The 27,802-nt window shown below is 34.3% G+C and overlaps 1 protein-coding gene across 22 annotated transcripts in view; it reads left to right on the forward strand.

Annotated features, from left to right (window-relative positions):
- The window catches only part of CDC42BPA (CDC42 binding protein kinase alpha), a 331,921-nt gene that overhangs the window by 261,935 nt on the left and 42,184 nt on the right, over positions 1-27,802 (forward strand). For 10 of the 22 annotated variants that reach the window (XM_034947986.3, XM_034948052.3, XM_034947993.3 and 7 more), the window contains 6 exons: positions 6,988-7,092; positions 10,974-11,057; positions 19,658-19,763; positions 24,291-24,427; positions 25,108-25,247; positions 26,487-26,568. In XM_034947986.3, the coding sequence (XP_034803877.2) occupies positions 6,988-7,092; positions 10,974-11,057; positions 19,658-19,763; positions 24,291-24,427; positions 25,108-25,247; positions 26,487-26,568 (654 nt within the window). The remainder of the gene's footprint in view (positions 1-6,987; positions 7,093-10,973; positions 11,058-19,657; positions 19,764-24,290; positions 24,428-25,107; positions 25,248-26,486; positions 26,569-27,802) is intronic. The other 12 variants (XM_034948013.3, XM_034948021.3, XM_034948033.3 and 9 more) reach the window with 2 other exon arrangements.

Consider the following 27,802-nt stretch of genomic DNA (forward strand, 5'->3'; position numbering starts at 1 on the left):
CAAAATTCAAAAATGATTTGGAACAAATTATACATCTTATTGACTATAATTTATGTAAATCAGTTCTAGAGAAATCTTGTTTTTTTTTTTAATGTGTAGTTCAGAGGAATCTCCCAAACTATATATCTAGATCTGAGGAAATAATGTTAATAATAAAGCCTTTCTATTCTAAGATAATTCCAAGATTTAAAAAGTATCAGTAACATTATTTATATATGTATTATTAACAAACTGTAAATATCTTCCTATACTAATCCTAGCTCTGTGTTTCTCAACTTGAAATGAGTCAGCCACTACCTCTGTGCTACAAGATTCTGACATGCCCAGAGATGGAATTTTTCTAAACCAGCCACATCCCAACACTAGTCATAAACACACATACATACTCCCTATTTGAAAAGCGACAGGGTAGCTGACAGTGTTGGGATTTTCATATACTATGTAAAATAGTAACATTCAAAAGGAAAGTCAGTGATGGATACAAGTTCGTAATGTTCACCAGTCATCTCCGTGGAGACTGATCAACACTTTACATTCCGAATTCTTAGACTCGGAAAGTTCTAGATGAGGGAATTCTGTGGTTTGTGGTAGGCATGGGAAGCAGTAGGGGCGGCCTGCTGCTTCCTGTGGTCCTGTCTTTCTGGTATGTTGGAGGGTTGGTTGTAAAATAAACATGAATAACTCTAATATAGCATATATAATATTTTTGGATTACAGCTTAATAATGAATAAGCATTTCAGATACCTGTACTATTGCCGGTAGAACTGCATTCAAGTGATATCTCATTAATAATTGTGTTTATGAAAGATTACTAGTTCAACTGATTGCTTGATTATTTTGAAACTTGTAGAGACTTAAAACCATTAGATATTTGGATTTATCAAATGAATCTGAATATATGTTGATTACATTACATAACCTCTAGAAGGGAAAACCAATATGTTGTGTGCCCAGTTATATTAGGGTCAAATCATCAGCCCGTGAATTGACTAAATTTTTAACTACTTGCTGTTTTTTCAATAAGGTTATAATTTAGGATTTGTTTCTCTAATTTTATTGTGGATTAATTATGTCTCACTTGCCTTGCAGACTTTCTGGGGCCTTGGCCACCTAGAACATTTTTTGTGAATCTTGAAATAAGAAAAAAATTTTGGAGGGAAATAGCTGTTATAAGGTCTCTCCTTAATTCTATGTCTTTATTCTATGAGATATGAATAAACTATAATTAACCATAATCTATTGACTTATTATTACATATGATTATTTTAAACGTAGATATAATAGGTTTGGTTATCTGCTTTCCTGGCCTCCTTCAATTTTTCTTTGGTTAAGTATCTCACAAAAAAAGTCAGCCACTGAAAAGTAATAGTGCCTGTGAAGATGCTTGAAGAATTACAAATTACTCAGCTGTTAAATAGAACCATCTCAGTGGTATAGTGTAGAACCTCAGTGTTCCCTGGGACATCAGTGTATTTCAGTAGGACACATGCAGTTACCATTCTTAACAATGGCCTCTGTTGTAACAGTAGCATAAGATTTTATGTTACATACCATGTTTTTAGACAAGAAAATATGCAGTATTTTAATAAATTTAAAATTAAATAACTATGAAATGTCATATGAATGAGGTAGTATTACAAAATAATGTTTCTTGCATTCTTGTTTCTAGTATGCTATTAAACCTCATTTACGGTTTGAATGATTTTCTTTATAAGTAGTATTAAGTATAGTAGAAGAAAAAGTTTTTATTGATAGTATTGTTAATGTCCAAATACAAATGATGAGGGAGATTTCCACAGTGCTTTCATTAATAGTGAGAAACACTGAATGTCTTATTTCAGATTGTTCATTTAGAGTTTGGAGCAGAGATTTTATAGCCCACGTATGGCTTAACTTTCTCTTATGTTTTCTTAGAATATGTGTAAATTCTCCAGACTAGATATTCCAATCAGTATATTGAAAATAACTTGAGAATAAATTTTCTTAAAGGGAAACAAGGTGCATTATGTATAACTAGTAAGCTTACCCTTACTGGTCACAACCTTTAGTCATTTGTTAGGATTTGTTCTAGAGCAATAAAATGTATTTACTGTTTTCCAAATGATATAGTACTTCTGTAATACTGTTTTTGTATCATAAGTTCAATTAACAGAAATAAATATATCACTAAAAGATTTGAGTTTATACGTGTTCTCAATACAAAATATTAAATTACCTTCTACTTTGTTTTCAAAATACTTCTAGCTAGAGGATAAAGAAAATTGATAGAAACTGGATTTTGGCCAGGCATGGTAGCTCACGCCTGTAATCCCAGCACTTTGGGAGGCCAAGGCGGGAGAATCGCTTGAGCCCAGGGTTTGAGACCATCCTGGGCAACATAGGGAGACCCTGCCTCTACAAAAAAATTTTTTTTAAATTAGCCAGGCATAGTGGCACATGCCTGTGTTCACAGCTACTCTAGAGGCTGAGGTAGGAGGATCAGTTCGGCTCAAGAATTCAAGGCTGTAGTGACCCGTGATTGTGCCACTGCCCTACATCCCAGGGCAACAGAGAAAGACCTTGTCTCAAAAAGAAAAAAAAAAAAAGAAAAAGAAAAGAAACTGGGACTTTTTAACTTACACTTTATGTTTACCAATAACAAACAACTTGTTAGATGCAAGCTAGTTTTTAGTAGGTTGACCATATATAATCCATATCACATCTTGGTGATTTTTACTTTGAAGCAAGGTTTCTTATGAGAGGGGTTGTTACTTGTGCAAATCTGTAATTATTTAGGCAGTAGAAAAGGCCTGTTGATACATATTCAAGATGAGTGGTTTTAGTTATTTTTATTATTTATAGGAAAACCATGCTGTCCATAATTTGAGGAATTCTTGATAAGTGGGTCATCTAAAAACCAGTTCTGTGATCCTGGGCGGGGGGTACCTTTTTAAATGTACTACTGTAAAAATACATTTGAGGATCTTTTAGTAGAAAAATCCTAACAGCTTCAGGGACCATTATGAACATTTTGCATTAAAATGTTTTGCAGTATGGACAGTACCACTAATATTCAGCTTTTCCTCTTTTTTTTTTTTAACAGAGCATTAAGTAAAATGATACTGAAATATAGTAGATGTTTCTAATGACTGTTCGTCAGAGTAACACCTTAAAGTATGTTTACTTAGGAAAAGAAAATTAGCTAACAAAAAAAAATTGCATTTACTTAAAGATATTTCTTATATTGAATTTATAATATCTCTGCTATTTATGTATGTTTATTAGCTTTTGCTGCATTATTATACTTAATGCTATAGTATTTTAGCACATAAAAAATGACAAAAAGAATATTTTAACTTCCGTGGCTAAAATATTAATAATGATTATGTTTGTTTTTAAGGTTTTAAAATACTTTGTAATAAAATAACTAATGGTATTAATCAGTTGCTTTGCTGCTATACTATATCAGAGTCATTGCCAATTCATTATTAAACTGAATCATAGGCTGTCTTTAAATGCCAGCATGTATTCATTGAATATTCTGAAAGTTTAATAGAATTAATTGCTTTTTAGTGGATAGAATAAGCCATTAATTATAAATGCATTGGTAGGCATTTAATTGTGGTTAAAATTAGTAACTTCCTGAAAATTCCAGTCTGGTTGGCAATAATTAAAACTTGAATAAAGAAAATAAGTGATTTGTGGTGTAACACTTTTGAGATATTGTTTACACTGGTGGTAACCGAGAAATGAAATACTTAAATCTATTAATGTTATTAGCATTGGTTTCATTTAAAAGACCCGGACATTTTTTTTTATATTTGAAATGGTTTTTGCCCTGAGTTTATTCACCTTTACCAAGCTTTGTCTTTTGTCTTTAAAAGAAACACACTTTGAAAGTAAAGTGGTAATTTTTAAATTTTAATTATTCATAGGTTTTTAAAATTAAAGATACGACTATCACTATAAATGGCATAGTTCAACTTTTTAATATGCCTAATACCATCTCAAAATATTTCAGTATTTTCACTTATTTTTAATATTTTTTATAGGAAAAATTACTTGATTTTGTTTAAACTCTGAAATTGATTTTTATTTAAGAGTATATAGTTCTAAAAAGCTAGTATGGTAAATTTCATTATTCTACTTTATTACAATTAAATATTTTCATTTAAATTAAATATTTTCTATTTCTGAATAACCACCTTTTACCTCATTCAGCAAAGAAAATCACTTTTAAATTTGTCCATATCCATATTCTCTTTCATTTTTATTGTTGGAGAAAAACTAGTTAGGAGAATAAGACTTGACAGAGGAGCCAAGAGGTGTGTGTTAAAAGCCTCAAGAAAAGAGTTACTAATTTGTGTAGTTGCAAATTAAATTGATAGTGTATTTTTCCTTTCTCCAATATCCCACTGTCATAATACCACATTTTCATAGGATCAGCAAACATGCTGGTAAATGTTTTAACAACCAGCTCTGGGACTAGAGAAAGCCCTGCTTTTTAGGTTCACTGATTTCGTGATATAACCTTCCATTAGTCCATATACTGACAAAATGGCTTAAGGCAGTATTTTCTAATTTTAATGCGAGAAAGTAGAAGACAGTATGCCCAACTTCTGTCAGCATGTGTTTAAACAGCTCAAAGAGCAGACCTGCTGTAAAATTTCAACCAGTGCTATTGGAAACAGCAAATACTTGGCCTTTCCCATTTTTAAAGAGTTTTTGAAATAATCAAACCCAGATAATACAAAGCCGTTATATCAGCTATTCACATATACACAGCATTACCTTTCACACAGGAACTTCGCATTTTGTGTCTTTCTGTCAAGCTGTGGGGCTAAAGCCTTTTGCAACAGGTCAGAAACTTTACAATTTTCTTAAGATGGCTCAGTTTCTTACACATAGAAAGTCCCCTACTTAGATACCTTAAAACTTCTTGAGATGACATTTCAGTCAGTTTTAAGTTCTTACTGGTATAAAATGTATCAATTCTGCTTTGCTTCTCAGTTCCATTTTAACTAAAGCCCCTCTCCATGGACTCCTAATTCTTGCAATGTGTATAATCTTATGAAAACTAGGAGGAGGAGATTTTTAGAAACTAAAAGACATTTCTGCCATATTCCCAACTCAGAGTCATATTTCATATTTATAATCTAAACTGATTACTTTCTACATGGCTGTCCCTGAATAAAATTGTAAACTGGCCAAAATGTGTCTTGAGTCCCATTTTCTTCTACTTTTTCTTTTCCTGGTCAAAATTTACTATCAGGAAAGGAGATAATATAAGTTAGCCTCCTTGATTATTAGATTACTTTGAGTAAATTACTCTGCTGTGGAGATGCCTCTGGTAGAACAAAAATAGTGCTGAATTTGGACTCGAGATGGGATACAGGCCTGGCTCTCCAACTTCACAAGGCATACTAGTTTCATGAAATCAGCCACATCACATGTACAGAGCTGATATTCAGCTGGTAAGTTTTAGTTCAGTGGCCCAGTTTTTTAAATATTGAGTATCCTAGCAGTTGGTAAGTGGTTGCTGCTCCAAGACCCCTAATGCCTTCACTGAGACCCTTCTTCTCCCTACTCCTCCCAAATCCAGTAGCTGAAAGTTTATGGCCTGGTGGTGGCTTTGTGGTTACCAGAATACCTTTCCATGCCCACCACCCAGGAAGGCCGTAGGTGGGCACCAATGGAGGGCATGATAGTGTTTCCCAGCCTCCTAGCCTGTTCTTCCCATACACTTGCCAGATTTTTTAAATTCTCCACATTGAACAGAAGTTGACTGTTTTTAACATATGCAACATAGCATACATTGCTAATAGTATTCTACATTAATTATCAATAGGAAAATATCCCCAACTTGAGAAAACAATTTGTGCCCTTAGAGATTGAAGCCACATGCCCAGAGTTCTGTTGAGCTAAAAACAAATCTATGAAGTTAATTTCTAGGGGAACCTTCTTTTCCAAGTGTTTCTACTCTCAATTATTTATCATTCATTCCAAGTGAAATTTTGCTTTTCACTTAGTTTTGAGTACAAGGGCATCATTGTATTTTAATTCATTGTATTAATAGTTCTACTTTGCCAGCAGTCTCAACTGCACCTGACTCTTTCAGCAGTGGCATTTCTAAGGGATACGTTATCATCATGTCTTCCCTCTAAAATATAGCCATAGTAAAAACAAAGGAAAATAATTATAAGTTCATGTTTAAATTCTTAAACTGATGGTGTTTTTATGATTTGTGATTTCTGATCTAAACATTGTTTTGCTGTACAACATATTCAAAGTAAGTTCCTGAACCACTTTTCCAAATTACCTTCATTGTCCTTCCATTTTAAAAACTCAATCCTAGTAACTCTGAAACTTGCCATACTGACTAGTATGGTTCAATCAGTATGGTTCATAAGATCTTTTATGCTAAATTTTAACCCAAAGCATTTTTAATTTCTAAAAATACTTGGTGTAAAAGGATGCGACTGAATATAAGTGCTGGTTTTTCTACTGATGCAAAATAAAGGGAAGACTTACTTTAGTGTCCTGCACAAAACTGATAGGTTAGGTTTTTTTTACTTTCAATTAATGAGTAGTAAAAGACCAAACTTCATTCTTATCAAGGACAAAGTTATCTTTAATCTGCCGTATGTATCTCTATTAAGTACTCGGCATTTATTTCACATGTATGATTCATTTTGTGAAATAAAAAGTTCCATGTGGAATACCAACATAGAATGTGCAGTAGGACCAGGGCTCAAAGTAACAGATCAACAGTGAAGATCAGGGAGGAGCCTTTGGTTAACTATTCTGTCAATCCTTGTTTACATTAAAGGTAGTGGTTATGCTTTTGTATAATGATGTATCCCTAATGTGAATATTCAAACTAAAGTTTGTTATCCTCCTTTCTCAAGAAATGTTGTCATAATCATGCCTTACAGAAATTTGCTAAGACTGCACATTGTTGAAAAGTGATTTTTTGGGTTTTTATTTTTCCCGACTTATTTTCCTAGACTGATCCCGTTGAGAACACATATGTATGGAACCCGAGCGTCAAGTTTCACATCCAGTCACGGTCCACATCTCCTTCCACATCTAGTGAAGCTGAGCCAGTTAAGGTGCCTTATTGGAGCATCCCTGCTCCCCAACTTTTCACTTCTGTCAGAAAAGAGGGAATTGAATAAAACAAGTCTGTCTCTCTCCTCTTAACCAAATATGTAATAAGTTACAGTCTATTGGAGATCATTACATTTAACTGATAATGTAGGTAGAAGTAAAAAACTAAAGAGCACATTGTCCTCAAATAGTCAATCTGAAATAGACAAAACTAACTAGAAAGATAGTCTTTATTTTAATTAGAGAACTATGTAGAACAGAAGATTAATTATGTAAATTTTTGAATTATTAGAAACTAGGCAAATGGCAGTGCAGGTGCCATTCTCATATTTTAATTCTTCTAATAAATGTAATAGGTCATGATATAACTAACCTGTTACATCATAAATAGAGCTGAAAAATAAAATAGCCACTTCTGGCAACTGAATAGTTCATTCTAACTGCTAAATTGGTAACAGTCAACTAAATCCTGACATTTAATAGTGCAAAAAAAACTGTGTTGTGTTTACACTTCATGTCAATCAATGGTTTTAAATAGCCAATAGGCCAATTTTCTTAACAGAGATCATTTCTTCCACAAGTCAAAAGAATGCTGTACCTCAGTCCATACCATCCTACCTTAAGATCAGCTCTGGTTCTTCATTCAGCATCACGATTCAGACAAAGCTCCTTTGCTTTCCTTTTCTTAAATCTCCAGAGCTGTGTCTAGCATTCCAATAGAAGCAGATAGTCCAATCTGAAGAGTTGTCTGAAGTGAAGTGTGAGGTTGTAGTCAGGTTCTGACTTGATTTTTCCAACTCTGTGACAGACTCCCCCAAACTGTTTAAGTTAATGAGACCCTCTTGTGTTTTTAGCTATAATTGTTTTAATATTTTGAGATTATACATTTTTGTTTTAATGATAAAATATTTCAAGCATTCAGAGAATATAAACACCCATGTAAGTATCACCCACAGATTAAACAGATATGAAAATTTTGCTTGTTTTTCAGGTTTTTATTCAAAAATATTTCAGAAACAGTTGAAACATCCTCGTGTATACCATTCCCCACTCTTCTTTCCCAGACATATCTAAATATCCTGAAGCTGATGTGCATCTTCCCTTTCTTGGTTTTAGATGTTCATTTCATTTGTATCCATAAATGATACATAGTAGTGCTTATTATGTGTTCATAATTTACATAAATATTACCTGTATCCTTTTGTAATTTTTTTCATTCAGAAGTCTGCTTTTCAGGTTTATTCCTACAGATATGTGTTCATTTAGTTCATTCATTATAACTGTGGCATATACCACAACTACTTATCCATTCTCCTGCACTTGGATATTTAGGTTGTTTCCAATTTTTCATTATTATCAGTGCTGAAATGAATATCCTAATATCTGTTTTTGCAAATGTACAGAGTTTGTTTGGCATGTATACTTAGTGGAATTACTGAGTTGTATGTTATATGCATTTTCAAGTTTAACTGGATCTTGCCAAATTGTTTTCCACAGTGGTTGGACCAATTTTCACTCCCCCAGCAGTGTGTGTGAGTTCCCCATTTCCCCACATCCTCACCTCACAGTCACACATTAACTTTTGCCAGCTTGATGGATATTAAGTGTCATTTTTGTATTACCTTACATCTGTTTTCTAGTGTTATTCAGCATCTTTTTGTATGTTTATTGACCATTGATGATTTGCCTGTTTGTGTCCTTTGTTGTTCTATTGAATCATTTTTCCTATAGCTTTTTGTGTTCATTATATACTCTAGATACTAATTCTTTGCTAGCTATATGCATTGCAAATATTTTCTCCCAGTCTGTGGCTTATTTTAAAATTTTATTTGTGGTGTCTTTTTGTCTTGCAAAAGTTTTGATTTTAAAATAGTCAGATTTATCAGTCTTTTTCTTTATGACTTCTGCTTTTTATGTCTTTTTAAAACAGTTCTTCTCTATGCAGAGATTATAAAGATTTTCTTCTATATTTTCTTCTAAAAGTTTTTAAATTTTGCTTTTACTTGTTTAGGACCTTAATCAAACTGATATATATTGTTATGTATAATGGGAAATGGGCTTCTAATGTCTTTTTCCCATGTGAACAAGTGACCCTGCTATATTTCCCCCCATCGATTTGTAATGTCTATTTCTGCTTTATATGCATGGATCTGTTTGGATACTCTCAATTCTTTTCCATTGTTCTTTTGGTTTTTCCTGCATTGACAGTAAATTGTCTTAATTACAATTACTTTCACTCTAAAATAATTCCTGATACCTGGTATGGTGAGCCATCCCACATACCTTCTTCCTTTTCTTCTTGACCTTTTAGTTTTTCATATTACTTTTAAGGTCAGCTTGTCAAATTTCACATGGGGCTTTTGATTGGAATTGCATTAATGTATAGATCTATTTGAGGAGAATTGACATCTTTCATGATACTGGGTATTCCATCTATGAACATAGTATACATATTAGGGATTCTCTTATATCCTTCAATAAAGTTTCATTATTTTCAGTGTATTTCATATTGCTTGTTAGATTTGTTCCTAGGTACCTTAAATTTTTTGTTGCTGTGGTGACTGGGATTCTTTTTAAATACATTTTCTTACTGTGCATTGCCTTGTCTTTATAAACTCTGTAGATCTTGTATCCAGCACCCTTGCTTAATTTTTTTAAATTCTAATAACCTTTGGACTTTCTATGTAAATTTGACGACTTTGTTTCCTATTGTTTTTTATTAACTTTTGTATAGATTTTCAGTGTTCCTCTCTTTTATCTTTCATATGTATCTTTTCAAATGTTAAATTATAAGTTTGGTTTAAAACTTTTTCAAGCTATTTAAAAGTAAATAAAATCTAAATTAGAGCCAAACTCACAAACAGAAAACTCTGAGAAACTCAACTGAATTTTGTTTTAAGGCTGTAGTGCTTATAAAATATTCTGTTTTTGGAGGTTGTATGGTAACAAAGATAGATTGTTGTATAGTAACAACAAAGATGAGGTTGTATAATAGCAGCAAAGAAAGGACCATCCATTTTTCTTATAATATTTTAAAATATTCTGTTCTTTATACAAAGACTAGTGTTTTCCTTTTATTTTTTTGCTTGGCATCCTGAAAGGAAGTTACTTTCCATGTCTTTTTTTTTTTTTTTTTCTCACTACTTTGCTGATTAAGCAGTGGCTCTTTTTTCCCCATAATAACATCCAGTGGAATGATTGGTTCTTTGCATTCAAAGAAATAATATTACAATAAAACCCCATAAAAGAAGACCATATTTTACATAGCTACCTAAGAAAGATATGGTATGTGACTAAATTTGTATTAAAGTCAGAATTCCAATAATATTAAATAATTACAATAAAATTAAATAATTCCCTTCTTTGGAAATTAATTGTGCACAAAAATCCCAGTGTCAGTCTCTGTCTATGTATTCACATCCAGAGCTGTGTTCTATATATGTAATATATGTTCTATGTATGAAAGTTGAGTAGTTAAAAGAATATTCTAAATATTTTATTATAAATCATTTTCAGATACTTTTTAGAATATGGCAAATTCAGATGAATGTAAAAATTAATATCCTCATATTTATGTAGGCCACATGCTGTGGCTTTTTTTATTTGAATCATTTGATCCAAATGATTTATTTTTATATTTCCAGACTAAAGTAACTTACTAATTGAACAAATATTTCATTCGTAGATATTGCAGGCAGAGATTTAAATTATCAACACTATGAGAATTTTAGCTTTATTGAGGTTTTCTTTATTATTAATTAGTAGAACTTTTTGCCTTATTGATGTTTTGTTTTATTTTATTTATTTTGGCTTCTTTCTAGTTATATTTGAAATTAATGGAGTGTTTCATGACATTTATTTCCTTTTTTGCTCCTGGGTTCAGACTGTAGACTCCACTCCACTTTCAGTTCACACACCAACCTTAAGGAAAAAAGGATGTCCTGGTTCAACTGGCTTTCCACCTAAGGTACTCAATTTAGTTATAAGCATAGTGTGTTCCAAAAAAAATGAATTTTATCTGCTCTATGCATTTGCTGTGATTTTTTTGATATTATTTCTTCAAATTTACAAACAGAAAAACTTATAAAATAAATTCTGTGTGAATGCAAATAATCACCAATAGGAAAGGTAGGGAGAGCATACAGCACTTTTTCATCTTCTTAAATTCAATGTTTTGAAGTCTGTTATAATAAGAAGTAGCACTTCCTCTAAGCAGTATATGCCTCAGTAAGGCATTAAGTTGAGGCCACTTGTGGAAGAATCTGAGACTGAAATCAATAAACCAGTGAGAAAGAAAAACGTTTAGTGAAAAATTCAGGTGGACTTTTTTTCCCATTCTATTTGACGTAAATATGACTGAAGTATTACATATGGTAGAATGAGAAGATTTAGTTGCTTGTCTCAAGCTCCCACAAAGAAATTCCAGAAATTGGAAAACTGAATGATCTGCCTCTCCAGAACATAAACCTTGGATAAACCACAAAATGAGAGAGAGAGGTCAATAGACCTGAAAAAATATACAAAAAATATAACTGATATAGAAGAAAGACAAACTGAAATAACCTGTGCCCAGATAAAGCAAAATTTTAAGGCCAGATAGAACATGAATTTAAAATAAACATAAAAAATATCCTTAAAGAGATAAGAAGTATGTTGGTAACATGAGGCAGGATAAGGTAGTTAGGAAGAAAAATAAATTGGGAATACTTGACATGAAAACATAATTGCTGAAATAATTAAATAGATGACTTTAATAGTAGAAGGGGTAAAATGGATATCACAGAAAAACAAGTTAGTAGGAGGGAAGATAAGATGAAAAACAGGAAAGTTAAGATATATGACAACCCAACCAAAAGAAAACACTCTAGTAAACTAAAGGTTTATAAATAAAAGGAAAAATATTGGGCATTCAGGCAAAAAATATGTCACTTAAAGGGGAAAGAAAATGAGATTATCATCAGATTTTTTCATAGTAGCAGTATGCTAAAAACAACAGCAGTGAAATAACACATTTAAGATACCCAAGGAAAGTACAAGTGAAAGATTTTTAAGGATTTAATATTTTAAGGATAGTAAAGCATACTCCAAAAATGAAGGCCACAGAAAACTATTAAGAACATGCAAGAGCTCAGGAAATACTGTTCCCATACCCCTTCTCAAGCAATGTGCTAGAGAACAAGCTTCAGACAACCAAAATGATAAGACACCAAGTACTTTGAGAGGCAAGAGTGAAGCAGGAGTCTAGAGTAAATTAGAGAATTGATTCAAAGTCCACATAAAGTGTTATACCAGTTCTGAAAACCAGACAACTACCCCAACTCAGCAATACGTTAATTTTGTGAAGTAATTAAACCAAAGAGATCACAAATTTAAGGGCACCAACCAGGCTCACTGGTTGGTGAGAGAAAGAAGTGCAAAACCGCAAATAGTTGAGATTTGGCAAAAGTCCATGTACTGAATGGCGAGACTTCAAATCCTTTCCTCTGCTTAGCTCCCAGAATACTGACTCTTGGGACTGTAGCCTCCTCCTCCCCACTCTGCTTAGAGAGGATATCAGTGGATCCTCGGGTCCACTGAATGGCCCAGAAAAGACCTATCGATAATGTCATTTGGGGCTCCCTAATGAGATGGCTAGGTCCTTTCTTAACAAGCACATCATATGTTTGCTCTCACACGTGGACACATAGATAGACACAAAATCTCTTTAGCTTTTTTACTGACTCTTAAAAATGTTAAGATTCCCAACAGTCAGTAGACATTTCAAAATTATCTAACAAAGGAAAAAGATCAGGGATACGTGGTGGCTCACACCTGTAATGCCAGCATTTTGGTAGGCTTAGGCGGGCTGATTGCTTGAGCCCAGGAGTTCGAGACCTACCTGGGCAGCATGGCAAAACCCTGTCTATATGAAAAATACAAAAATTAGCCAGGTGTGGTGATGTGCACCTATAGTGCCAGCTACTTGGGGGTTGAGGAGGGAGGATCACTTGAGCCTGGGAGGTCAAGGCTGCAGTGAGCCGAGATCGCACCACTAAACTCCAGCCTCAGTGACATGGTGAGACCCTGTCTCAAAGAAAAAGATCAAATATTTCCTGTTTTCGTTGAAGGAAAAAGGGACAATGGAAAAAGCAGAAAGAAACAGAGCAATATGAGAACAAGAAGTCTCAAGTTAAAGAAAATATGATAAATATTTTTTAAATTCAGTAGATGAGTCACAAGATAAATTTGAGAATTCTCCACATCCTCTCCAGCACCTGTTGTTTCCTGACTTTTTAATGATTGCCATTCTGACTGGTGTGAGGTGGTATCTCATTGTGGTTTTGATTTGCATTTCTCTGATGGCCAGTGATGATGAGCATTTTTTCATGTGTTTTTTGGCTGCATAAATGTCTTCTTTTGAGAAGTGTCTGTTCATGTCCTTCACCCACTTTTTGATGGGGTTGTTTTTTTCTTGTAAATTTGTTTGAGTTCATTGTAGATTCTGGATATTAGCCCTTTGTCAGATGAGTAGGTTGTGAAAATTTTCTCCCATTTTGTAGGTTGCCTGTTCACTCTGATGGTAGTTTCTTTTGCTGTGCAGAAGCTCTTTAGTTTAATTAGATCCCATTTGTCAATTTTGGCTTTTGTTGCCATTGCTTTTGGTGTTTTAGACATGAAGTCCTTGCCCATGCCTATGTCCTGAATGGTAATGCCTAGGTTTTCTTCTAGGGTTTTTATGGTTTGAGGTCTAACGTTTAAATCTTTAATCCATCTTGAATTGATTTTTGTATAAGGGGCAAGGAAGGGATCCAGTTTCAGCTTTCTACATATGGCTAGCCAGTTTTCCCAGCACCATTTATTAAATAGGGAATCCTTTCCCCATTGCTTGTTTTTGTCAGGTTTGTCAAAGATCAGATAGTTGTAGATATGCGGCGTTATTTCTGAGGGCTCTGTTCTGTTCCATTGATCTATATCTCTGTTTTGGTACCAGTACCATGCTGTTTTGGTTACTGTAGCCTTGTAGTATAGTTTGAAATCAGGTAGTGTGATGCCTCCAGCTTTGTTCTTTTGGCTTAGGATTGCCTTGGCAATGCGGGCTCTTTTTTGGTTCCATATGAACTTTAAAGTAGTTTTTTCCAATTCTGTGAAGAAAGTCATTGGTAGCTTGATGGGGATGGCTTAGAAAATATTGCAAAAAATCAGGTAGAAATTAGGAAAAGAAAATATGAGAAATCCATATCCAACAAATAGAAGTTCCTGAAAGGGAAAACAGAAAAAAGAAAAGGAAGGAAATTATCAAGTAAGTAAAAGACTTTTTCCTATAACTAAAAGACATGTTTCCAGATTGCACAGTTCCATCAGTGCCTACTAGCACTAGTGGATGACAAATACCTGTCCCCAGTCACATCATTGTGTGAGTTTTCAAGATACCAAAGATAGAACTTTTTAAACCTTTAAGGAGATTTAAAAAAGATGACATCCACATATTCAGGAATTGAAATGACATACTTACCCAAGGCAAAATGAAAAGAATAGTTAGAAGGTAAAATGATTTCAAGCTAGAATTTTTGATTCCCTGTCAAATGTCCCATCGAGTTGCAGGGGGGAAAAAATTGCATTTTGAGAAATTCCAGATCTCAAAGAAATTTTTATCACCCATGTGCTACTTTCTAAGGAAACTTAATTAGTTCTACCAGAACAAGGAAGGGGACAAGGAAAGAGAGACATGAGGTCTATAGAAGAAGAAATTGTACACAGACCGGTTAAGAGAAAGACTGTAATAGGAAACCAGAGGGCTTCAGCAGGGTTGTCTTCAGGTCAATAGAAAGGGGTAAGGGGGCTGAAAGGCTTCCAGTGTGTTTGACCATGTGGTAAATAGATTCCAGGAGATTTTACAGTTCCTTAGAAGAGTCTGGAAGATTTAGTGATAGAGATACAGAAAGGTAAAAGTCGAGGGTGGGAGGGGAACTATTGATTTTAGAAAAATCATGAGGTTATACAAGTAAGATGATAACCATAGTGTACTTCTTATTAGTGAATAATGATTCTCTAGTCATAATAACTTAGACATTACATATAAATTTTAAGCTAAAACTACTATAACAATATTGGGAAAAATGAAAAAAGGGAGTAGATAGTGTAAAAGGGCCATATCCTTCTCTACCATAGCAGGAAGTGAACAGATAACATCTCAAATCAAAAAACTGTAGTATAGGCTTTCCACCCCAGCTCTGCCCCGCCCATATAGATACCTATTACAGAAGGAGGGAAATAGCTTTTAAAAAAGAAGAGTTAAATGAAATTGCCTGTAGGAAGTAGGAGGAATACTTCTGATTTTGTCATAAGCATTGTAATACCATTTTACTTTTTCAACCATGTGTATCTATTAATTTGATTTTAAAAATTTAAAACAGAAAATGTAGAAAAATTTTTTGTGACTGGGAATAAATATAAGATCTCAAATCACAAGCATAAGGTGAAAATATTTGTGGGCTTTACATCAAAATTAAAAATGCTTTTACAGTGAAAGCATTGTTAACAGATGATGACAGACTAGTGGAAGATATCTGCAATGTTTACCACTAATAAGAGGCTTATTTCTAAAATACATAAGAAACTCCTGCAACTCCATATGAAAAAGACTAGAAATCCCATTGAAAGATTGGCAAGTGATATAAATAATTCCCAGAAGACGAAATCCTGATGGTCAACAAGCATGTGAAGAAATGTCCAACTTCATTAATCATTGGAGAAATTTTTAAAATTTAATTTTAGAATTACTATCACTTTCTATTCAAAATCAAGATAAAATTAAGTAAGATGACGTCATGGATGTGGAGAAACAGGCAGCTTCACACGTGGATACTGGAAGTATAAACGGGTACAGCCATTCTGGAGAGAACCTAGACAGTGTAGAGTCATACGTAAGCTGTATGACTCAGCAATCTCATTTCATCAGAAAAATCTCTTTCCTTTACAAAAACCTCCATACAGATTCATTAGGCAACATGATGAAGATGTTTATTACTGTATTTTTTATGGCAGTAGGGAGTTGGAAATAGGGGAAAGATTCCTAAAATGTAATTGATATATAACAGAAACACATTTATATAAATTAAAAACACATACTCAGACTATCTAATTTATAAAGATATATACATATCCAAGGTATTGGATGATCAAGGATGAAAAGGCAAAATAAGACAAAATAAAACTAGAGTGAGGCGTCTATCAAGCTGATATTATTTTATGAATTAAATATTAACTTAGTTTGTTGCACCTAATATTTCTCCCCAAGAAATAAAATTTATTTCATGTTTTTTAAAAGATAGAGAAGTGAATCTATAATTATCTCAAAATAGAAATTTTAAAAGGGAAGAAAAAATATTTTTAAAAAGAAAATTAAATTTTTTTTTTTTTTTTTTTTTTTTTGAGACGAAGTCTCGTTTTGTCGCCAGGCCGGAGTGCAGTGGCGTGATCTCAGCTCGCTGCAGCCTCTGCCTACCAGATTTAAGCAGTTCTCCTGCCTCAGCCTCCCGAGTAGCTGGGACTATAGGCGCATGCCACCATGCCCAGCTAATTTTTGTATTTTTAATAGAGACGGGGTTTCACCATATTGGCTGGGATGGTCTCGATCTCTGGACCTCGTGATCCGCCCTCCTTGGCCTCCCAAAGTGCTTGGGATTACGGGCATAAGGTACCGTGCCTGGCCAGAAAATTTAATTTCTTTAAAACATTTTAAAATTTTTTGTAAAAAAGAAAGGGTTGTGTGAGATACTCTTTGACTTGTCATTTATTAGTGGTAAAAGTTTAATTATCTACAGTAAATTTTTAAGCTTTCACCAAGAGTTGTACTTGGTTCTACTTGGCTCTTACATCTTCTATTAAAAACATTTTACTTTCTCCAATGTGTAGCTTAAAATCTACAACACAGAAAAAATCAGAGTAGAAAAGAACTCTTTCTAATCACCACTTTGAAATTTGAGGTTATAGTTAATTCTTTCTACTCCAAATGATCACATAATCTAAAATTCTAATTTTAGTCCATACTTTAATACCTTTCTTACTAGATTTTTTTCTTTTCATTTTTTTCTCTTCTTCCAGCTGTCCACAAAGGGAAGTATTAGATATCAAATATTGACCAGGAGGCAGGAAACAGGGATATTAGAAGCCAAGGAATCTAGACCCTAAGATCGATCATTCCTGTGTCTTTCTTTATACATTTTCACACCAAAACAAAAACAAAATCCTATTGTGTATTACCTAAAGATTGATGGCCTCAGAATAACGATCTTTAATTATGTTATGTTATACTATCCTTAGTGGAGATTAGTGAAATATAAACCCGTTAATCTTTAGTAGTAGATTACACAACCTCTCCTATAATTTAACCAGCACCTACCAGTTGGATGATTTATTACCTAAAATTAATGCTCAGCCAAAACACTGGGTTGTTATATTTTCCCCTGCTGTCATACTCAGAATTGTGACATCCTGAATAGATCTCTTGCTGGAGAGGAAGTGTATGACATGTATATGCGTAATTCGGGAGGTATTATGGAGAATTACTGATAAATTTGTCAACCCTAGAGTTGTTTCATTGCTACTGTTTCAGATATGTCTTGTTACCGTTTAGAAGAAGAAAAACATGAAGCTACTTAGAGCAGTTGATTAATTTTTCCTTCTTTGTATTCAAAGCCTCTAGGACTAACCAGTAAAATAACTTTACGTCTTTTGCATTAATGCATTTTGAACAATTGAAAAAGTTAGCACTAGAAAATTTACTCATAATAGTTTCTCAAAGAGCCAAAAATTAAAAAGTAGTATACAGGAGAAAGAGCAAAATTTTATGATTTTAATAGATTCCTTCATATAAGGAAATAATATCTATCTTTCCAAGGTGGTTATTTGCATGAAATAAGATGAATTATGTAAAGTACTGGTACAGTGTCTGTACCCTGACTGGGACTCAGAAGCTATAGGAGCAGTTGCAGAGTTAGTAATAAGATAGACTGTGTTCTACTTAGAGTCAAATCCCAGTGCTGCTTTGAAACTGACCAAAAGATCGTGAGGAACTTCTAGAACAGAATGCTTTGAGGTTGGACCAGAGCTCATGACCACTCTAAATTTGAGACTCTCACCCCATTCTCTGACTAATGCTGGTAGTCAGGTTTTTCTATGTAAAAAGATAATCTACTTTTATTTTTTTAATTTCTTTTGTAGTGTACAAATCATATATCCCAGTTGAAAAGAACAAGATTTATTTTTAACTTGAATTTTAAAGCTTCAAATATTCCCTTTAGTTTTTTGTTCATATGTTAGTGTCTACTGAAATAAATGCTACTTGATAACCTTTTAAAATCAGTATTCATAATTTATTAGAATATGGAGTAGAGTTCTTAGTAGTTTAAATCAATCACACATTTAAAAGAGAAAAAAATAGCAAAATTCAAATAACATTGGGTACCCATGGACATAAAGATGGCAACAAAAGACTCTGGGGACTACTAGAGAAGGGGAAGGAGGGAGGGGTGCCAGGGCTAAAAAATTGGGTACTATGCTCAGTACTTGGGTAATGTGGATCGGTCATGCCCTAAACTTCAGCATCATATAATATACTCAGGTAACAAACCTGCACGTGTACCCACAAATCTAAAATAAGAGTTGAAATTATTTTTTTTGAGTACTTAGTATGTACCAGGTACTGTTTGAAAGGCTTTGTTTATATTAATACTCATTTAACCACTCCGTTAGGTAGATACTATTATTTATCCTGTTTTGTAGATAAGGAAAGTGAGACAGAGAGGAATTTAGTAATTTTTCCTAAGTTCACACAACAGAATGAAAGGTTATTTATTATACATCATTTATTGTTAAAACATGCTAAGAGAATTAATTTGGAAAACAAAGGAATATTCCAAAGAGATAAAATCTACATTTGCTTACCACCATGTAAATCAGGTAAGACTAAGATACCTTTAACTACGGTGTATTCAATAAGAAATTTCAATCTGCCATCTGTCTCTGGAATAATATTTGTGTATTCTTATCTGCTCAAGTGTTATACTGCCTCTTTCCATAGGAGGAAACTGATTCGTGAAGCATATTATTTGTCCTTGGTCCCAGAAAGAGAAATGCATGATTTACGGTAGAAACAATAATTTTAAATAACTCTTTTTCCTAAGAAGGTATAAAGCATATTAAAATCCTATATTTGTATCAGTATAAATATGCAATATTTTACTTAACTATTTGCTGAACAATAATTTGGATAATTTATTAAAATTCTGAAGCTAAGATTTATGAGCCCCCCAAAAAAGCTATTGTTTATTTTACATACTTTTAAAATGGCATTCAAGAGCAATTGATTATCATTTAACTTCTTAATTATTTTAGCTTAGTCCAGTTCAAATTACCTAATAAAAATGTTTAAAGACCATAAACTATAAGAAGATGTAATGAGAAATGGAAGTAATTCATTCTATTCCTATTTAGAAAACATTCTAGAAAGTGGTATGGGGCATAAGGACTCACATTATGGAAATCTTTTAAACAATCTGTGTGTTTTTTTATCAATTTGTTTTGCAGCGCAAGACTCACCAGTTTTTTGTAAAATCTTTTACTACTCCTACCAAGTGTCATCAGTGTACCTCCTTGATGGTGGGTTTAATAAGACAGGGCTGTTCATGTGAAGGTAAGAACACAAAGGAAAGAAAATGTGACTTCACTATCTAAATTGTAATCAAATAAGTTGATTCTCTTTCAAAGGTGTATAAATGTTTGTTTTACTTAATCATTTGCCTTTTTGCATAACAGGAATGGAAATAATCTGTGTTGTCTGTTGAATGTTCGAGAAACTAGACATATTTTTCAGGGACAATATATTTAAATATGGTTCATTTGTCTTTGTTTTGTTATTGAGTAAATTTGTAGTCCCTGCCAAAAAACATTAACCTATCTGACAGAAGAAAATTCATTGAATTTTAACCTTGTTTAATTTATTAGAGAAATTGTTATTAAAAAGTAGACAGTGTGGGAACCTTTTCAGAAATATTAAATGTCTGCCACTATGTCTGAAAGATATTTTATTCCTGTATTAATAGCAGAGGTTTTTTTTTTTCCCCTAACATCCATGATTTATTCATCACATGTTTATGGAACACCCACTGTACTTCTAGGCACTGGGGACATAATAGTGGATAGGGGAAAGGCATAGATCCTACCCTCATAGAGCGCACATTCTGAGTGATGAAGAAGAGAGGGTCAGGGGTCATGTGAACAGAAAAGAAAGTATGTTTGGGTATTACTTTATTTTTCCTAGGACCTCTGAAGTGAAAATGGTTTAAATTATAATGGAACATATATTTTTTTAAATGTTTCAGAAGAATACTTTTTTAAAAAATCAAATGAAATTTGTCATTACAACACTACCTTATATGAGGGGACTTCAAAAAGCTTGTGGAAAAGTAGAATTTAAAAATAAAAATAAACAATATAAACTTTTTTTTTTAACATAAGCTCCATTAAGTTCAAGACAACTTTGTAAGCAATTATACCACCCATTTAGTCCATCCCTGAAGAACAGAGGGTCCTGAGAATGTAACCATGTCAGTCTAGCCTCCTTTACATTATTAACTGAAGAAAGATGGGTGCCCTTAAAGACTTTTTGAAATTCAGAAACAAAAAAGTCAGAAGGAACCAAATCAGGACTGTAAGGTGGATGCCTAATGATTTCCCATGGAAACACTCACAAAATTGCTGTTGTCTGATGAGAGGACTGAGCAGGAGGAGCATTGTCATGGTGAAGAAGGACTCTGGTGAAGCTTTTCCCAGGCGTTTTTCTGCTAAAGCTTTGGCTATATTTCTCAAAACACTCTCATTATAAACAGATGCTATCATTGTTTGGCTCTCTAGAAAGCCAACAAGCAAAATGCCTCAAGCATCCCAAAAAACTATTGCCATGACCTTTGCTCTTGACTGGTCCACTTTTGCTGTGACTGGACCACTTCCACCTCTTGGTAGCCATTGCTTTGATTGTGCTTTGTCTTCAGGATCATACTGGTAAAGCCATGTTGCATCTCCTGCTGCTGTTCTTCAAAGAAATCCTTCAGGATCTTGATCCCACTTGTTTAAAATTTCCGTTGAACATTCTGTAGCTGATCTGGGTGCAGTGGTTTTGGCACCCAACAAGTAGGAAGTTTGCTCAGCATTCATTTTTGGTCAGAATTGTGTAAGCTGAACCAATTGAGATGTCTGTGATATTGGCTGTTGTTTGTGCTGTTATTCATCAGTCCTCTTCAGACAGAGCATGAACAAGATTAATTTTTTCCCTGGCAAATTAATGTGGAAGGTTTGCTACTGCAGGTTTCATCTTTGACATCATCTTATCCCTTCTTAAAATGAGTTATCCATTTGTAAACTGCTGATTTCTTTAAGGCATTGTATTTGTCTCTTCTCACATTGCTAATAAAGATATACCCAAGACTGCATAATTTATAAAGGAAAGAGGTTTAATTGACTCAGTTCCACATGACTGGGGAGGCCTCACAATCATGGTGGAAGGTGAAAGAGGAGCAAAGTCACGTCTTACATGGCGGCAGGCAAGAGAGCATGTGCAGGGGAACTCCCCTTTATAAAACCATCAGATTTCATGAGACTTATTCACTATCACCAGAGCAGCACAGAGAGACCTGCCCCCATGATTCAATTACCTCCCACTGTGTCCCTCCCATGACACGTGGGAATTATGGGAGCTACAATTCAAGATGAGATTTGGGTAGGAACACAGCCAAACCATATCAGGCATTGTCCCCATAAACTTTTTGTAAAGCATCAATGATTTCACCCAAGCTTCATTGTAAATTTTATATTTGTTCTTACTTAATTTTAGCAGAATTCATGTTGTTCTGATAGGGGCTCTTTTCAAATTGATGTCTCATTCTTCTTAGTGCCTCAAACTAGATCCTTTTCAGACATATTATAACAAGTTAGTATGCATTTATTTTGGTGCAAAAGAAAATTTTAAATCCATGCATAGTTTTTCCATAATATGCATTTTCCATGAACATTCTGAAGATGTCTCATATATTGATGTATCTTATGAAAAAGACAAGAAAATAGTTGCTAACTCAAATTCTAATACTAGTTGCCATTTCCTGTCTCTTCTGCTGTTAGGACGGGAAGGGACCTTAAAGGAAATGTAGCCCATCCCCATCAGATGCATGTGTTTCCTTTATAATAGACTTGTAGTTAGCCTGTATCTGAGTACTTTGAGTAAGAGGGAAATTAATAACATCTTAAGGCAGTGCATTCTGTTTGGTTAGTTCTCACAGCTAAAGTGAAAGATCCAGATTGCAGTATTTTAACTAATCCATTAGATATGTGTGTTTAAAGCCAAATAAAATGTTCAGGGTTAAGAAAGCAGAGATTTAAGAGCTAGGAGTGTATTAAGTTATAAACATGAATGACATCCAGGAAGTACATGTAGATTGAGAAGAGAGCAAGTACATGAGTCTCTTACATAGTTAAGGGAAGGCAACAGGAAAAGATAGCCAAGTTAACCTGAGAAGGAATCGCCTGTATTGTTGACTAGGAAGGTGTGACTGAAGGCAAAGAAGGAGAAAATTTGTAGTTTTCAAGCTTTGTTTCATTTTGGAACTTAGCCAGTAATGGTATGTCATTTTAAAATTTGTTTATCAGAAAGAATCCTGGCCAGCTACCTGGCTTTAAGTCCCATGTCATTTTTTATGCACCACAATTACTTGCAATTCATAGTAGGAATTTTTGAGGTCTTCTCAGACTCTCTTCCCTTCTAGAGTCTTTTGCTGTGAAATTGTGCCTATCTTTTCTTCAAACCCTTTGAAGCCTACTTTATGAAGCTATGGGGACTCATGAGACTGTTCCTAGCCTTTGTCTGCCAGGCTTTTGTAAATGTTGTAATAATGTGGTTCCAGCTTCTAAAGATTCCTGTCATGTTCCTTTCCTTGTGGTTGGTTGGAATTAGATCCAGTATAGGATACTTATTTTGTTGCTTCCACTGCCCTTTGCTTGTAAGTAAAAAAAATCATAACTTGCTAGATACTCCACTTAAAACTGAATTGAAGGCCGGGCGCGGTGGCTCACGCCTGTAATCTCAGCACTTTGGGAGGCCGAGGCGGGCGGATCACGAGGTCAGGAGATCGAGACCATCCTGGCTAACACGGTGAAACCCCGTCTCTACTAAAAATACAGAAAATTAGCCGGGCGAGGTGGCGGGCGCCTGTAGTCCCAGCTGCTCGGGAGGCTGAGGCAGGAGAATGGCGTGAACCCCGGGGGGCGGAGCCTGCAGTGAGCCGAGATCGCACCACTGCACTCCAGCCTGGGCGACAGAGTGAGACTCCGTCTCAAAAAAAAAAAAAAAAAAAAAAAAGTGAATTGAGGTTGTGTGTGATGACTCATGCCTATAGTCCCAACTACTCAGGAGGCTAAGACAAGAGGATCATTTTGAGGCCAGCCTGGGCAACATAGCAAGACCTTCTCTTTAATAAATAAATAAAGTGCATTGAGATGTTTGGATGATTTTTGTCATCTTGCCTCTCTGCTGGTTTCACAGTATCCATCAGTGATATGTAGTCCATTTATAGAGATGGTAACTGTACCTCTCTTAGATTGTTACAGAAAAATAAAAAGCACTCCATAAAGTTAATTATTGTTATTTTAGTAGTAGTTTAAGTATATGTAATAATAACTCCTAAAATTTACCTTTAACTTGTACTTTTTTTAGTCATTGAAAAACTCCATTTTCAAGGATTGGTAGGGTTTGCCAAACCGAAGATGTCCAGTAGCTTAATGCCCACTAGTGACCCTTGCAACAGAAATTTCAAGGCAGATACCAAGTTGCAGTGGGATGAAGAGCAAAAAACTCTAGAAACCACTCTTTTAGAAAATCTAAATCAATCATTTTATTCACAAGGTTAGATGCTTCGTCTATTGCTTCTTTTTTTGATCACTAATGTCAATACAGAACAGCAGTAATACAAGTAATTTTTTAAATATTTACTATGTCTCATTAAAATTGTCATTGGTAAGCAAATGAATCAGCTACCCAAATGATAAAAGTTATTTAAAATAAAATTGGAGATAAGCATTCATCTAACATAGCATCTTGTATGCAGTGAGTGTTACGAATTTTCTTTTTGTTAAAATGAATTTTTATCAAACGTTTCTTTTTTCCCTCTAAAAGTGTGTGGATTCTCATGCCATATAACTTGTGTAAACAAAGCTCCAACCACTTGTCCAGTTCCTCCTGAACAGACAAAAGGTCCCCTGGGTATAGATCCTCAGAAAGGAATAGGAACAGCATATGAAGGTCATGTCAGGGTAAGTATGATTAAGTTGGGTTTAGATTAATCCTTTAAGATTTATTAATGAATTAAAATCAAATCCAGTTAGTTTAAGAGGATAGTTCTTGATGGAAAATTAAATGAATAAAATTCATCTAATAATTTTATTTCATCTAGAATAATGATTTGCAAACAAAAACCTAGCTTTTACATGGAAATAAGTTATAAAATGTCTCAAGTTTTTCCATATTGTTCCTATCTTGTGATGAAATCTTCATAAAGGAGTTTGTAGCCCCTGCTCTTGCAAGAGAGGTGGCATATGGTTATGAATTATGAGCTATTAAGGCATAGTCTTGTTATCTTGGGTAGTATTTACAATGTAAGCTGAACTTCATCTTACACCAAGTTTGACTTTTATGCTATTTAGAAAGAAACCCATGAGTGTTATTTTAATGAAATATGAGTGAAAGTTAAAATGGTGCCATTAAAATGTTTCTCAGAATAAAAAGTCATTCTGTATTTGAAGAATGTGTTCTCACATTTTCTCATAGCTTAATGATATGTGTCTCATCTGCTACTTTACCAACCAGAATGGCAGACTTATAAAACGTGTGCATTATCTGTAGGTCTTCACCATGCAATTACATATGTAATTTAAGGGATATTTTCATTTGAGTTGTTTTGGCTGTTTGTTTGTCTGTCTAAAACAAAACTAAGATTCCTAAGCCAGCTGGAGTGAAGAAAGGGTGGCAGAGAGCACTGGCTATAGTGTGTGACTTCAAACTCTTTCTGTACGATATTGCTGAAGGAAAAGCATCTCAGCCCAGTGTTGTCATTAGTCAAGTGATTGACATGAGGTAAGAGTTTGAAGGTAAAATTATTTGTATCATTGCAACATAGGAATTTTAAAGTTTCTGATTTTTAAAAATTGTGTTGCCATGGTTTATTTAAATGAACTAATTTCGTATTTTCTAATTTGCTAATATTGCTATAGAAACAGAATTGAAAATAGGAAGTAAGGTGTATTTATAGGACAGGTTGGTATGTGTGTTGAGTGTGAGGGGCTAGGAGTTAAGGAAAAAGAAGTTGGTGTCCCAAAGACCTGTGTAAATCGGGTAATGGAGGCCTACCATGTGAAGTTTATATTATCACATCACCTAAAGGCTTAGAGTATAATTTCAATGTGAGGAAAGAAAATAAAAATCAGAAAGGCTTCTGGAAAACATAATCAGTAAACATTTAAGTAAGTACAGCCCTTGAACACTTCTGGTCTCATTTTTCAGATTCTTCCTGTGTTCCTTAGTGCTCTCTCCTTTACCTTTTCTCCTAACTCCAGGCACTATCCTTGAGTGATCATATTTACTCACAGCTTCAGCCATCTCCTCTGCATTGATGACTCCCAGACTTGTATCTCCAGTTCAGATATATCCATCCATTGCTCAAAACCGGAATTTCTAGCTGTGACTCAAATTGGCACTTCACATTGGCATCTCAAACACATTATCTTCCCCTACAAATATGGAACATGACGGGATAGATGCAAGAAATATTGGCAAGAAAAATCTGATAGAACCTACTAAGGGACTGAATATAGATAGGGAGAAGAATCACAAATAGGACTAAGGTGTCAAGCCTGTAAGACTAAGGGAGTCATGGTACCAACAACAAAATTAAGGGAATCACAAGAAATTATTGTGGAGGAAATACGTTGTAGATGTTGTAGGAACAATAAAATATAACATGAGCTGGGTTGAGGGTACTTAAGATTTATTATGGGAGGCAAGAGGGTCCACTGGAGGCTCCAGAGACCTACCAGGGTTCAAATCCCAGTTCTACGTGTATACTTAACTGGCCTTGTGACTGTGGGTAAGCCAGCAATGATTTCTAGCTCTTGTATAATGTGCCACTAGGAAGTTATTCTTGATAAATTATTTGGGGCACTATTAATTACAATGGGGGAAAATTAAATTTTTTAAAAAATTAAATTTGGGTGTTTGGTGCAGTTAAGCTTTGGGTATGTGTTATTTGGATACACACCCCAAACCACACACACATAGCCACATATAGTAACTTTTAATGCTTTGCTTTTCATTCAGGGATGAAGAATTTTCTGTGAGTTCAGTCTTGGCTTCTGATGTTATCCATGCAAGTCGGAAAGATATACCCTGTATATTTAGGGTAAGTGTGTATGCTGTAATTTGATCACTGAATTATGTGTTTTTAATGAGTATATTTTGCCTCCCTATATAAATCATAAATTCACTATAAGTAAAACCAAATCTTATATTCTTTTATATATTCCATATCATCCAGTACTTGAAGGTATAGAAAATTGGTGCTAAGTATTTAATTAGTGAAAGACCTGGAGAAAGCATCAATATATGGCTTATAAAATATGCTTCCTGGTAGATAATATTTTTTAGTTCCAATTCAATTTTTAAATAAATACTACCACATGGAAAATTAGATAAGTGTGAGGTTTCTCAAGTTTTTAAAAAAATAAAAATATCTGTCTTGAAAAATTAATGCGTTTGTTACTTACTGCTTTGTAACAGCCATTCCAAAACTTAGTAGCTTAAACCAACAATGATTTACTATTTTTCACTATTCTGTGGACCAGCTGTACAGTTCTTGTGGTGTCCGCTAGTGTCACTCATGTGACTGCATTCAGCTCATTTGGGACCAGAACATCTAATGACCTTGCTCTTACATCTGGGTGCTGGCTGTTAGCTGGCTGATCTCAGTTCTCCTCTTTGTGAACTCCCTCCATGTGGTCTCTGGTCGTCAGGTAGGCTGGCTGAGCTCCCAGTGGCTGGCTTCTAAGAGAGCAAAATAAGCTGCCAGGCCCTTTGAGGACTAGGCCCAAAACAGGTATAATAACCCTTCTGCATTCTGTTGGTCAAAGCAAGTCATGAGGTCAGCCCAGATTTAAGGGGAGGGGAAATAGACTCCACCTCTTGATGAGAAGAATGGAATTCCTTAGGAGGACTTGTTGGTAGCCGTCTTTGGAGGCCCTTGCCACGATGCAATCTTGAGTTGGTAAATTAAGACAATAGAGGTTAAAAAAAAAAAAAAAAAACTACTGCCCAATTGTTATGCCTATCTCCCTATATTTGTCTATGAATCTTGTATCTAAGGAAGGTCAGGCAAAGATTATACTTAGTCTCTTAGTTCCCAGACTGACAACTATTTATTTTCCTCCCAGCCACCAAGGGAGCCTACAGAGGCCCACTTATCTATAACTGATTTTCATAGTGTGATTTTATTGTCACTGCTACTTAATAAGGAATTCTTTACTTATGATAAGGAATTCATATAGGTAAAATTTAAAACTGCTCTGATAGTGTTGTTTGTATAATGATAAACCTTCATTTAAATATTAATTTAAATGGTCAAATCTTAATGATAATGC

The sequence above is a fragment of the Pan paniscus genome, chromosome 1, assembly GCF_029289425.2.
Source record: "Pan paniscus chromosome 1, NHGRI_mPanPan1-v2.0_pri, whole genome shotgun sequence".
Lineage (NCBI taxonomy): Eukaryota > Metazoa > Chordata > Mammalia > Primates > Hominidae > Pan > Pan paniscus.